This window comes from Leptosomus discolor, chromosome 1 (assembly GCF_034619465.1).
Source record: "Leptosomus discolor isolate bLepDis1 chromosome 1, bLepDis1.hap2, whole genome shotgun sequence".
NCBI lineage: Eukaryota > Metazoa > Chordata > Aves > Leptosomiformes > Leptosomidae > Leptosomus > Leptosomus discolor.
This window is the reverse complement of record NC_141391.1, coordinates 203,740,554-203,753,509: the sequence shown is the minus strand read 5'-3', so window position 1 is coordinate 203,753,509 and position 12,956 is coordinate 203,740,554. Positions and strand designations below refer to the sequence as shown.

At 45.0% G+C, this 12,956-nt stretch overlaps 1 protein-coding gene across 1 annotated transcript; it reads right to left on the bottom strand.

Annotated features, from left to right (window-relative positions):
* Positions 1-6,375: 6,375 nt before the first annotated feature.
* Positions 6,376-10,880, bottom strand: SYPL1 (synaptophysin like 1). Its single transcript, XM_009947956.2, has 5 exons — positions 10,812-10,880; positions 9,942-10,060; positions 8,518-8,722; positions 7,457-7,645; positions 6,376-6,573 (listed from the first exon to the last, which is right to left on the bottom strand). The coding sequence occupies exons 1-5, from the start codon at positions 10,878-10,880 to the stop codon at positions 6,376-6,378; spliced, it is 780 nt and encodes a 259-aa protein (XP_009946258.2).
* Positions 10,881-12,956: the final 2,076 nt, after the last annotated feature.

The following is a 12,956-nucleotide window of genomic DNA, read 5'->3' as shown; positions in this document are numbered from 1 at the left end:
GGATCTTAACCGTGAAAGAAACTGCCTCATTTGCCAGCATTTAAGACAGGGTGTGTGTGTATATGTACATTCCCACCCTGTAGCATCCTTTTGAGAAGGATTTCATTATTCAGGTTAATATGTAAAGGTGACTAAGGAGCAAAATCTGGCCTCTGACTTTGTGACAACAACTTTACCTTAGGCTATACAGCAAATCTGCCAGGAATGAACACATCCTAAATACTGCCACAAGAATAAAATTAGGTGACCCGGGATGATCCAAAGTGCCTGATGTGCAGTCATGACTTGGTGCAGCACAGCATGGCCAAGTTCCCCAGCTTTACAGGCTATTCAGTTCTAGAGTGTTGGTTTAGGCCCTCTCAGCCAGCAATGAAACACCACTTGCTTCACTCCTCCCCTCTCCTTGGTGGGATGGGAGGAGAAAATATAACAAAAGGCTTGAGGCTGGGACGAGGACAGGGAGGGCTCACTCACCAATTATGGTCACAAAAAAAGCCCCAGACTTGACTTGGGAAACAACATCAATTTAATTTAAATAGCACCACCACCACCAATTTACCAATCAAATCAGAGTAGGATAATGAGAAATTCAAACAAATCTTAAAAGCAGCTTCCCCCCACCCTTCCCTTCTTCCCAGGCTTAACTTCACTCCTGATTTTCTCTACGTCTTACCCCCCAGCAGAACTGGGGGATGGGGAATGGGGGTTGCGGTTGGTTTGTCACACGTTGTCTCTGCCGCTCCTTCCTTCTCAGGGGGAGGACTCCTCACCCTCTTCCCCTGCTCCAGTGTGGGGTCCCTCCCACAGGAGACAGTCCTCCACAAACTTCACCAACATGAGTCCTTCCCACAGGCTGCAGTTCTTCATGAACTGCTCCAGCATGGGTCCCTTCCATGGGGTGTAGTCCTTCAGGAGCAGACTGCTCCAGTGCAGGCTTCCCTCACAGTCACCTGCTCTGGCATAGGGTCCTCTATGGCCTGCAGGTGGGCACCTGCTCCACCGCTGATCTCCATAGGCTGCAGGGGCTCAGCCTGCCATATTGCCATGGGCTGCAGGGGAATCTTTGCACCAGCACACCTGCCCCTCTCCTTCCTTGTTGACCTGGGTGTCCGCAGGGTTGTTTCTCTCACATCCCCCTCCGCTCCCCCCCCAAAAACTCAAACTTGTCCAGCAGATTTTTCCCCTCTTAAATGTTATTGCAGAAGTGCTGATTGGCTCAGCCTTGGCCAGAGGTGGGTTTGACTTAGAGCCAGGGGAGCTTCTAGAAGCTTCTTTCATGAGCTACCCCTGTAGCCCCTCCCCTGCTACCAAAACTCCACCAGACACAAACACAACACCGAGGGGACAGGGCAAAATAAAAAGGCTGCAGGTAGCCTGTGCCCTTGAGCAGGTGATGAACCCACAGTCCTACTGCTCTTCACATCAAGAAGGCTCCCATCCTCTTCCTTGCCTTCAGTGAGAGCTACACACCTCTGCCTTCCGCTGCTAGCGATGGGAGGTGTGCAAGCAGAGCCAGAGCCCTGATGAATTCACTGCACATCACAAAACACTGTTCAGCTCTAGTACAATAAACGCTGCTGGCCTGTCAGCTGGCATTTCAGTGTCCTAGCTCCAGCCTGTGTTTGGAATGGGTTTGCTTACTGGGGTGATAGTGGCCATAGTGATACAGATCCCAGAGTGACTCCATTCAGCACTGCCTGCTGGGGATTTGATGTTGTGATCTCTCTTGGGTTTGAGTTCCTATGTCTTTTCCTTCAGGTTGGTGGCAAAGCTCTCAGCCACCGCCACCACCACCACCATACCAGCTCCCATGGCAGGGACTCTCCTGGGAGTTAGCACACACAGGATGTACACTTATCAGCATTGTCACAGAGGCCTGACCCTCAGATCACTGGTCACAGCACCCTAAATCACAACGTACATTATTCCTTAAACACCTCCTAATGCTGATGGATTCTGTTCTCCACCATGGAGCTCCCTGTTGTTATCGCACACTGTCCCCTCACCTTTGTTTTCCTTCACTGCCATCATTCGACCATTCTTCCTGCTGTGGGTTTCTGATTACAATCCCTCTCTCTAGCATCACACCAGGTATCACACTCCCTTTCACTTGCTAGAGCTGCATAACTATAGCCAGCTACCAGAAGAATTCATGTAGTATGAGAGGATTTTTTATGAGCTTGCTCCACTGATGGCTTCAAGAGAGATTGCTGCCAGCTGTGGCTACCTTACCTGTAGAGACCTGGCAGACTTCCAGGCCCTTTGTTCCCTCAGTACAGAGGGATCAAGCATGCTGCCTCTCCTGATAGCAATGCTTGTGCAGTCAAGACAAAGCTCGTAAATCAGTCAAAGAGGTTGTGGTTTTTGGTTTTGTTTTTGTTTTTTTTTTTTCCTCCACTCTCATGAGTAAATAAGACACCGAGTATTTTGGTGCTGCCAGCATGAATGTGATGTCAATTCAAAAGCAAAGGCTGCTCAGCCTTTTGTGGGTGTCCAGAGTAAATGAGAGCAGCTGCTCGCTCCTGCGGCACAATGCTTTCCATTTCATCTCAGCTGCAGGATTCTAGCAGACATCAAAGCCAGCAGTATTCTGCATCAGTCCCTCCCCCTCGCGAAGGAAAACAAGTCTTATCCTAATGAGCCAGAAGGGGACATGTGGTTATTTTTCCTTTTTAATATCTTGCTTGCTGTGGACTACATGTCACACTCGCCTCAGCCTGCAGAGCCAGGACACTGTTAGCATTTAGCTGTGCAGAACACTCACATATGCAGCTTGAACTTCTACAAAACATAACCACATATCTGTGGATCTATGTTTACCAGCTACAGTCCTGTCTGCCGTATTTGGTCTCCCTGTCTTCTGAAGGAAAGCGCTCTGGGGATGGGACACACTTGTTTCACCTACAGAAAACGTGAAGTGTCAGCCCTATGGAAAACAGGAATGTCTCTTTATTGAGGGCATAGGAAATTTAAGTTTTTGTTGAAACAATCAATCATAGCGTGCTAAGCTTTCCAACTCAGTTTCAGTGGTTGGCTAGACCTTAGCCATCAATGAGGTATATACTGATCTAATCCATTCCTGCTCTCATGTGTGCAAAAATACACACACTTACCATTTTATACCTAAGCCATCCCAATGACTCTAACGGGGCTATTTGTGACAAAGTCTGTTTTGTCATAGAACTGGAACTTCAGTTGGTAGATAAGCACTCACTAAATAGACAGGAACATAGTATTGTTAAAAATACTTTTAAAGGTTAATAAAAAAAAGTTTTAGCCACATCATGTGTAACCTTAAATCGCAAAGAATTATGAGATTGAAAAGCTTAATTAATCTTTAATTAACAGAGGTTTTTCCTGGGCAATATGAAAATTCATAGAAGTTTTAGATTTTAGGATGAAATAGGTATTTTAAATAAGCATTCAGTAAAAGACAAAAAAAAAATGGGGCAAAGGCAAACAATGCCCATCAGGGGTTAAAAAAAAAAAAAAAAGAAAAAGAGAACATTACAAAGAAGGGACTTCTGAAAAAAAACTTGGTTCAACCTCTTGCTCAAAGCAGTGCTAAATCTGATCAGGTGACAAATACTAATTTGCTTCAGGTCTAGCTTTGAAATTTAACATACAGTAATAGAATTACCAAAACATCTAGGTATTGGTAACCTTGTACCAGTGATCCTATCATAGCACACCATGATGAAATAGCACAGAGCTTTTTATCTCAGCAGAGATAATTCTGTTAGGAACAGAATAACTGAGAAGGTCTAATAGTTTTGACTTGCCAGAAAAAAAAGCAGCCCTATGTGCAGCAATAAAGTAAATTTCTTAGGCCAAGTGCCAGGTCCTGCACTTGGGTCACAACAACCCCCTGCAGTGCTACAGGCTTGGGGATGAGGGGCTGGAAAGCTGCCTGGGGGAAAAGGACCTGGGGGTGCTGGTTGACAGCCGGCTGAACATGAGCCAGCCGTGTGCCCAGGTGGCCAAGAAGGCCAACAGCATCCTGGCCTGTATCAGCAATAGCATGGCCAGCAGGAACAGGGAGGTGATCGTGCCCCTGTACTCGGTACTGGTGAGACCGCACCTTGAGTACTGTGTGCAGTTTTGGGCCCCTCACTAGAAGAAGGACACTGAGGTGCTGGAGCGTGTCCAGAGAAGGGCAACGAAGCTGGTGAAGGGTCTGGAGAACAGGTCTTATGAGGAACAGCTGAGGGAATGGGGGTTGTTTAGACTGGAGGAGGCTGAGGGGAGACCTTATTGCTCTCTACAGCTGCCTGAAAGCAGGTTGTAGTGAGGTGGGGGTCGGTCTCTTCTCTCAAGTAACAAGTGATAGGACAAGAGGAAATGGCTTCAAGTTGCTCCAGGGGAGGTTTAGGTTGGACATTAGGAAGAATTTCTTTACCAAAAGAGTGGTCAAGCATTGAAACAGGCTGCCCAGGGAAGTGGAGGAGTCACCATCCCTGGAGGTGTTAAAAAAACATGCTGATGTGGCACTTGTAGACATGGTTTAGTGGGCATGGAGGTGTTAGGTCAACAGTTGGACTTGATGATCTTAGAGATCTCTTCTAACCTAATGATTCTATGATTCTTTCCCCAACTCTTCTCTGTCCCTCTCCTCCCACCTATTTGTAGTGATATAAGATTACAAAACAAGCCATCTGTGACAACTGTCAGTTCAGGGCAGTGTTAGGTAATAAATGAACTCACTTCAAGGAGGAATGAGGATTTAAGGTTTGAAGTTAGTATGTTGAATTGATGCAAGCAAAGAGGTCAGAAAGGATACCACAAAGGTAATTGTTCGCAGGGGTTCTTGAGAGGCAGAACAGCTGGTGCAAGAGCACTTCAAAATTAAACCTCCTTATATTTATAATCAACAGACTCAGCACTTCAAATCTCAATAAAAGCTTTGTATTCTATGTTACTAACACCAAAGCATTGTAATTGCTACATACGCAGCCTTTCCATGACAGTCATACCATATTTATAGCTCAATGCAATTCTGCTGCGTTGGGCCTGGCAGCAGAGACAAAAGAAAAGATCACATTTCTCTTTTTGTCATCAATACTTCCAGTGAAGTTTCAAGACCCAGTTCAGACCACTGAAGTGACAGAAGACTAGCCAGACACAATTCATTTTCTGATGGTAAAGGAAGTGCAAACAGCACAGGACTGCTAGCAGAACGTACGTGCCCTGGCCTACTCACCTATAAAATCTACCCAAGCAAGGATGTGGAGAGAGCTGGGTTAATCACTGTGTTAACACCAATCTGCTTGAAGACCTTCAAGTGTGAAGCTAAAAACCCACTTCATTGTTGAAACCATTTGGCAGTTTCATCAGCCCTTTAGATTATAGCCAGGTGTTGCTATCAAAAACACCCCAAACCAACCCATAATAGAAGTAATTCACTTCTGAGTACAATATCATCCTTCCTAAACCCTATGCCCCAGTCTTCTGCTGAGAATTCCCTCTTGGGTTGCAGAAGGTCCAGGACACAGAGGAAAGGTCCTGAGAAGACTACATTATGATTTTGAGTGCCATACTTTTGATGCAAGCGTTAGAACTGCGTTCTGCTTTTCTCTTATCCTCCCTCAAGAGAGAGGCCTTTGTAAGGCAGGATGGGCACCTGCTACTCGCGTGACCACTGAAGAACGGCAAGCCTGTTTTCTGATGGCAGTAACACAGCTAGTATTTTAAACAGGAAACAGCATTGTACTCCTTACCTCTTCCAAAAGGAAATGGAAATTACTTATAACTCTCTGAAATTTAATAAACTCCCCTTCCCCCTCCACTGTGGGCTGACAGAAAGAAGTGCTGGACAGCACCAAGCAGCTTTAGTCTGCAGGAGTGATACACAGTCCCGAGCCATTAAATAATAACAACATATTAAACACAGGAGTAGTGTCCTTCCAGACAGGCCCGTCAGCAGATCTGATACAGTAATCCAAATGGAGTATTTGGAAACAAACATGTGATGGCAGCAACTCTGACAGAGCGATGAGCTTTACTCATATGGCTTTTGCAAGATATCAGTGATAGGAAGAAGCCTAACTGCATTTTCACATGCCCTGGTTGCATTTACATTTCATTTTTCAGCCAAAGCTAGTTAAAATTAAAGAAGTTGCAGTAATAACCCAAATGCAGTTGCTTCTCACCCATCCCTCCTATAAGGCTAATTTTAATAACCTGAAAGAGTCAACATCCAGACAACCTTAACATTTTGCTTTTCAAAAACTGTAACAAAAAGCTGCGCAATTTTGAAAGGTAAAATGTATATCAAGGTAACAAACGCTTCAATCAGAGTATCCAGGACCTTATATCAAATCACAGCACAAAACAGAAGATTGTGGAAAGTATTGTCAGTTATTATTGAAATAAATCCTAATGGCTCCGTGCTCTTGACAGTGTGATATAAAAGTGGAACCACTTCAAAGTATCACGTTGTCTTTGTATTCCTCTTTGAATTGAATATATTCCTGGTCTTCGAGAAATTCGGTTTGATTGGTTGTACTGGTTGGCGTACTTGTGTACAAACCAAATATTTCCTCCCCATAAAATTATATTAAGAAAGCCAAACACCTGTAGGTTAAGAAGAAAGTGACATTAAGGGCTTTTTTTAAAAAACAAAACAAAACAAAACAGAAAAACCCCAAACCAAAAACCAGAATATGACTGCAAGGCAAGTCAGGAACAACCACTGACATACCTTTGATTTGGACAAGACATTTCCACATGCTTTAGAGTATTACAAGCTATTTTAACAGACTTCTTTGGAAATCAGATAGTCAATTTACTCTGCCCTTTGCATGGAATTAAGCAAATTCTTTTCTGTCACTCAGCACCTCTGCATATGCCCATCCAGAGCACATGGCTAATTACTACAGGGCCAATGAACAACAGCCAGAATTTCGAAAACCAGGATTCACTAGGAAGATCATACAATAAACCTGATTTTCCCTGCTGTGAAGAATTCTTGCTATGAACATGAGCTTTACATCATTGTATTACAAGGAACCTCTATTTGATGTGTAAAAATTCTCACAGTTGATGAAAAAGCTAGGTTCAGCACCAAAAGGCAAAGCACAAAGCACAGTATTTCCTCCTTACTTACATCAATCAATACACCACTTGAGTGGCTCAGTAAAGTATTTTAAGGTGCTTTTAGCTACAGACAGAAATAATACAGAGACTAAAATATGTCTGGAAATACTGCATCTGACAGCTCTAGAGACAGATCCTACAGGTTATTTCTCTTCATTGCTTTGAGGAAACAAGTTTCCTTTTAAAGAAGAAAATTTGGCCAGTGTTTTACCACAGTGTTAACAGGCCTGAATGACTGATAACCCATAAAGCAATCTTAACACATAAAGCAACATGTGCAGTCAGTAGAACAGGGCTCTCGGGTGCCATTGGCTATTTTCTAACACATTTATTGTACCCATATGGCGGAAGGCATACATACCACAGACACATTCAGAGTTGCCATGCTGGTCACAGAAACAAACTGACAAGATGTTGCTGGTGCTTTGCAAGATTCAATTCCTGGAATAATGCGGGCCCCTGTGGACATTTTGATGTCAGTAAGTGCTGCTGCCCAAGCAAGAGTAATGACCAACCACAGAAAGCTTGTTATGACAGTGATATAGAAGTCCTACAGAAGAGAAGTACTCGTTATTAGGTTAAAAAATTTTGCATGAATGTACGTAAGAGAGCAAGGCATAGACAGTACTAATTATGTCACCAAAATAATGGCATTAGTGCTAATGATCACAAGCAAATTTAGCGCTTGACAATGTTGTAATTACAATGCAAGTTGTAATCTGTGTTGATAATCAGCTACAAAACTGTATGCCTTTTCTATCTATCAAGCATAAGCCATCCTATCCTTTATAGGAAATCAGTTTCTAGAATCAGGTGCCTAGCACTTATGTCACAAAAATTTAAGTCAAAGTTTAGTAAAGTGGGGGTGACAGGGGAGAAAGAGGAGAGGATTTAAATCTGGATGGCTAATATGCTAAAATTTGGCTTGAACAGTCACTAGGTCTGTTCTGGGCATGCTCTGAAATGTCTTATTCTGAGGATAAAGAGTTTGGTATTTAAGGTGACTAAAATTCATGAGATAACTATTTCCTCTGCCAATTGCATCTGCATAGCAGGTGTTCTACACAGGGAAAATTCACAGAGACTAACAGAAAAGGTTCTACCTGTAGAACAATTGTATATTCAAATACATGATACAACCCAAAAGTTGTGGTGAAGACACTGTTCACCTAAGAAGGTGGAACTTCATTCCACTCTTCATTTCAATAACTGCATAAGGTATGATGCCATGGATGTTCAAGGGCTTCGGGTCCCCTTTTCTGCTAGAGTGCTGTAGTGACTAGCCTGAGAGAGTTGCATTCACACTCCAACTAGCTTTTGGAACTACTGAATATTCATGAGTTATTCAGACAGTCTTGTGTTTGCAGTATTTCTGCTCTCTCTGTGGTTTCAAAGGCAAAACATTAACTTTATCTTACTTACAGTCAGTGGAAAGTTGCTGTTTTGCTGATACACATGCTTATATCCAATATATACCACCAGCGCAGCAGTGCAGTAGAGGAATACCAACACTGCAAGCGTAACAAAGGACTGCGCAGAGCCGGAGAAGTTGCCCACGAGATAGACATCAGTCCAATTACCACCACAGCATTTTGGGTCTGGTGCACTAAATACAACAGTGTCCAACCTGCAAAGATTATAGCCTTCACGTAGTTAGAGTTTGCTACAGTGGAAACTCCGTACAGTCACGCTTCACAATAACAGTGCTTCAGCATTCTGGTTGTGTAAGTTTACTCTCAAAGACAATTTATATTTGTATAACATATCAGTTATACAACACAAAGATTTCTCAAGACATCTGAAGATTGTTCCCCATCCTACATTGAGATATACAACAGCAGCATCAGGAAAAGAATCTTAATCTTACGTTTAGAGCAACTGAAGAAAAGCCCAGATTTGGAAGCAGGCTTAACTAAACCATTTTAGACTTAAACAACATTATTTTAGAGACTGGCAATTAAACGAGGGGATCGGGACTTAAAAGGCACTGAGTTGTATTACAGGCACAAGAAAATGCAAGTACTGAACCTTCAGGCAGAGGAAGTTCAAGAAAACTTGTGACCAGCAGCAGCCATTCAGTGACCAGCACAGAATTGTTTTCAGATTCCCATTCTCCCCTCCAAGTGCTATTACAATGCTGGGTTTTGTGACCGAATTCTGTAATTCTGTACTAGTTTTTACTAGCTGGCCTCTGAACCCATTTCTATACTTACACTATGCTTATTGAACACATATGGAACACCAACTCTGTGCTTGTTGTAACTGTGCAGCTGTGAGAACAAAGATCAAGCTTTCCTCCTCATGCTCCAGGAAAGGAGCTTGTCTCTACAAGAGCACTACAATGACAGCGGAGTATTTAGTTTTTATGTTCCAAACACCCTCACCAAGCTCATAGTGGAATACACTGAACAGTAAGCATTTTCCATTCAGTCTTTAAACATATATAATAGACACATCCAAAATAATCTTAACTATGTCTACAAAGCAACTACAAACTAATGAAGAAATAGGCTGCTAAGATTAATTGCATTGTTTTGCTTATTAACTACCTTCTGTAGCATTCGTGCACTGCTAGACTAGAACTTAAGGCAGAGTGATACAAAGCAGTAATACAGTCTGCTGCTATTTCTACATAATTCTTTCTATAGGGCACTGACAACCACAATGCTTTGAACAATTACACCTAAATAGTTTATTTATTTATTTTTTTTACTACTGCAGAGCAAGCCAGAGATTTCACATGTTAATTCAGATATACACAGTAAGTATTCATAGGGAGAGAGATGGGAAAAAAGTGAATAAGAAATAATTAGTGTATGAGTGACAACTAAAGAGCTAACACTCACCTGAATGGATAAGCAAAAGCAGCTGTAATTGTTTTGTTTACCACATCTTTGCAGGAAACTAGGAGGATAGTTTCACCTTGAAAGCCTCCACATGTGGCAAAAGCAATGATGGAAAAAATCTATAGGAATTGATACGCAGACATATTAGTACACACTACTAGAGCTCAAAGGAAACAAGCTCAAACTTTTAGCTGAAACAGCTAACGAAAGCAAGAAACAGGGACTAAGTCAGCAATGGGAAAGCATGAAATGAAGTCAAGAGGTAATGGAAACATTGAGTTTCTATAATCCCAAAACATAAGCAATATCAATAACAAAAGGCAATCTGAAAGTCCTTTTTGTTGATATTTTTCATTGTTCTACAGTAAAAGTTTCTTCTTTTTTGTTGAATGCTAAAAGCCAGCACAGTAGCTCTTGCAGTTTATAAGGGAAGTATTTTTAGGAGCGTCAGACATCCACAACAGTACATTAGCACAGCTAGAAGCTACACGCTCAGAGCATTGCACATCAGCTTGACTCTCTAACTCTTGTTTTCCCTTTGTCGCTAGCAAAACCCTAACCCCCCCGATAATCAGAACACACACCACACAGCAACACAAGTTACTATGACAAACTTGTAATTCACACATAGATTTTATGTATCCGCAGAACTGTTTTATTCACCCCCAGCCAAAGGGCTTGTCTGAAGAGCAGCCTTGTGTTGAACGCCCCCACCAGTGACACGAGGCAGGGAGCAGGCTGCCCGTCAGCACACACCGCTTCAGGCCTACCCAGCTAAGGCACAGGCACAAAGCCAGACCTGGGAAAGGAGAAGAAATGGCCCCATGAGAAGAATGAAGCTCCCCTCTGCGCCTCCCCAGCCTCACTTACCCACTCAAGGACCTTAATGAAGCCCAGAGGCTCCAGGAGCAAGCCGAAGCCCACCCTCAGGTCAGCCATCTTGGGAGCCACCAGAGCACCCAGCAGGGACCGACAGCTGCAGCCCTGCCCGGGCAGCTCCCTAGGGCCCAGCCCTGTGCTCCTCCCTGCCACGCTTACTCCCCTCGCAGGGGGACGCCCCTGGTTACTCCACCCTGGGGCTCCTCACCCCCAAACCCCAGCGCAGGGGAGGCTGCCTCAGCACGAGGGGAGAGCCCAGCTGTGTGGGGTGGGTGCTACTGCCATGGGGGAACCTGGTCTGGGGGCTGGGGAGGCAGTGCAGTAACTGTCACAGGAAGGAACAGCTTCGGCCGTTTTGTGGAGTGAGGCAGCACTGACTGACTGACTGTCTGCCTTCCTTCCCTCCTTCCTTCTCTCCTTCCCTGAAGGGGCTGTGACTGGCTGAAGGTAGAAGGTGCTGCCGCAGCAAAGGCCATGAGTGCTGCAGTGTCGGGGCTACATGTCCTTGTGGCCAAGACTTGCAGGAGGGGTGACAGGTAGCAGGCAGAGGACAGCACGCTTCGGAGGATCATCTGTGCCATACCTTGATTTTGGGCTTAGTGATTTTATTCGTGAACAAGGAAGAGGTTCTTGACAATTCACGTGCAGTGGAAGCTTGCTGAAATCTCATCAACTACATTTTTTTTAGGATTTACATCGTTTTTGTGATTGTGCTCTATTGTTGATGTGTTAATCTTCAGTGAAACTGAAGAGCTAAAACTTGTGCTGAAAATGATTTGAGGCCTGTGAGAGGGGCTGCCCTCTGCCCCCCTCCCTGGCCGGAGAGCATGGCTAGCTGAGGCAGCCAAGGGACGCAGCACTCGCTGCAGCAGGTTCCTGTCTCCGCTTCAGGATCTTCTAGAAGCTTTTTCTGGGATCGCTGGGGGAAACCTGGGAACTCTTGGAGGAACATCAGGGTCTCTGGTGATGCTCTTAGGAAGGGATAGCTACGGGAGGCTGTGCTGCTTCTAGCAAGATCTAACTGATCTAGTATCTTCTAGCAAGTTCTGTGAGCTGCTCCTGGCCGAAGAGTGCTGGGAGGTTTTGTCCCAGCTGAGCCCTGTTGTGGCTGCCAGGCAGCCTCGCAGCAGGTGCTGAAGAGATGCCAGTTGGAGTGCAGCTCCTGGGTATGGTTGGTGCAGCAGCTCCTGGTGCAGCAGCTTGTGCAGAAGGAGGCCAGCAGCCTTTGCAGAGCAGTGTATTCATGCTCAGCTGTGGTGGTGGTGTGCTGCAGGTCATGGTCCCCAGCACTGTCCAGATCAGCTGTCCCTGGTGCAGAGGCCTTGGCTCAGGCTGAGCTGCTGAGGCATGGTGCAGCTCTCCAGTCCTGGGGCTGGGGCTGAGTGCCTGGGGCCTCTCACTGAGGCTGGGAGATACAGGCTCCTTGCCTGCAGGAGGTGTGCATGGGTGGAAGGTGTGTGCTACCAGGAGCTGTGGGAGGATGTCAGCAGCCTACACAGCATCAGAGATGATGAGAAAGGGATCAGCTGGATCTTCTCTGAGACCCTGCAGCTTCAGGAAGATGAATCCACTCTATTCCTATAGGAGGGGCAGGTGGAGTCTGTGCTCATCGAGTTAGGAAATGGAGACTCCCATGATGGTGAAGGCTGGAAGCTTGTGACTCCTGGCACCAGGAGGATGGCTGCAGCTGCAGATCTGTCAGTACCCTGGTAGCAGATAAGGGGTTGGGAGCTTTCTCCAATGAAGTGTCCATGCCAGCTGAGCCTGAGCTACAGAGGAACACCAGGAGGAAGAGGTGACTGATAGTAGGGGGAAACTTCCTCCTGCATGGGATGGAGGCCCCTACCTGCTGACCTGACCTGCTGTCTAGGGAGGTTTGCTGCTCACCAGGGACTTGGATCCAGGATGCTGCAGAGAAGCAAGCTTAATAACTGCTGCTCTCCTACATGGACACCAACAATACTGCGAGGGGAGACATGGAGCATTTCAAGCATGACTACAATATTGTTCTGGGGTGGTGATCAATATCTTGGAGACCCAGGTAGTTTTCTTCTCAATTTTCCCAGTGAGGAAGAAGGGCTTGAGGAGGAAGGAGTGAAAAGATTTTGCAGGTCAACAATTGTTTGCGCAGCTGCT

Excerpts from the sequence above, each read along its gene's own strand:
- SYPL1 (XM_009947956.2), bottom strand. The coding sequence starts at position 10,880 with ATGGCTGACCTGAGGGTGGGCTTCGGCTTGCTCCTGGAGCCTCTGGGC. Across the intron at positions 8,723-9,941 it reads GCTTTTGCTTATCCATTCAG|GTTGGACACTGTTGTATTTA; the intron begins GTGAGTGTTAGC and ends TAATCTTTGCAG. Across the intron at positions 6,574-7,456 it reads CAACTCTGAATGTGTCTGTG|GTGTTTGGCTTTCTTAATAT; the intron begins GTATGTATGCCT and ends CTTAACCTACAG.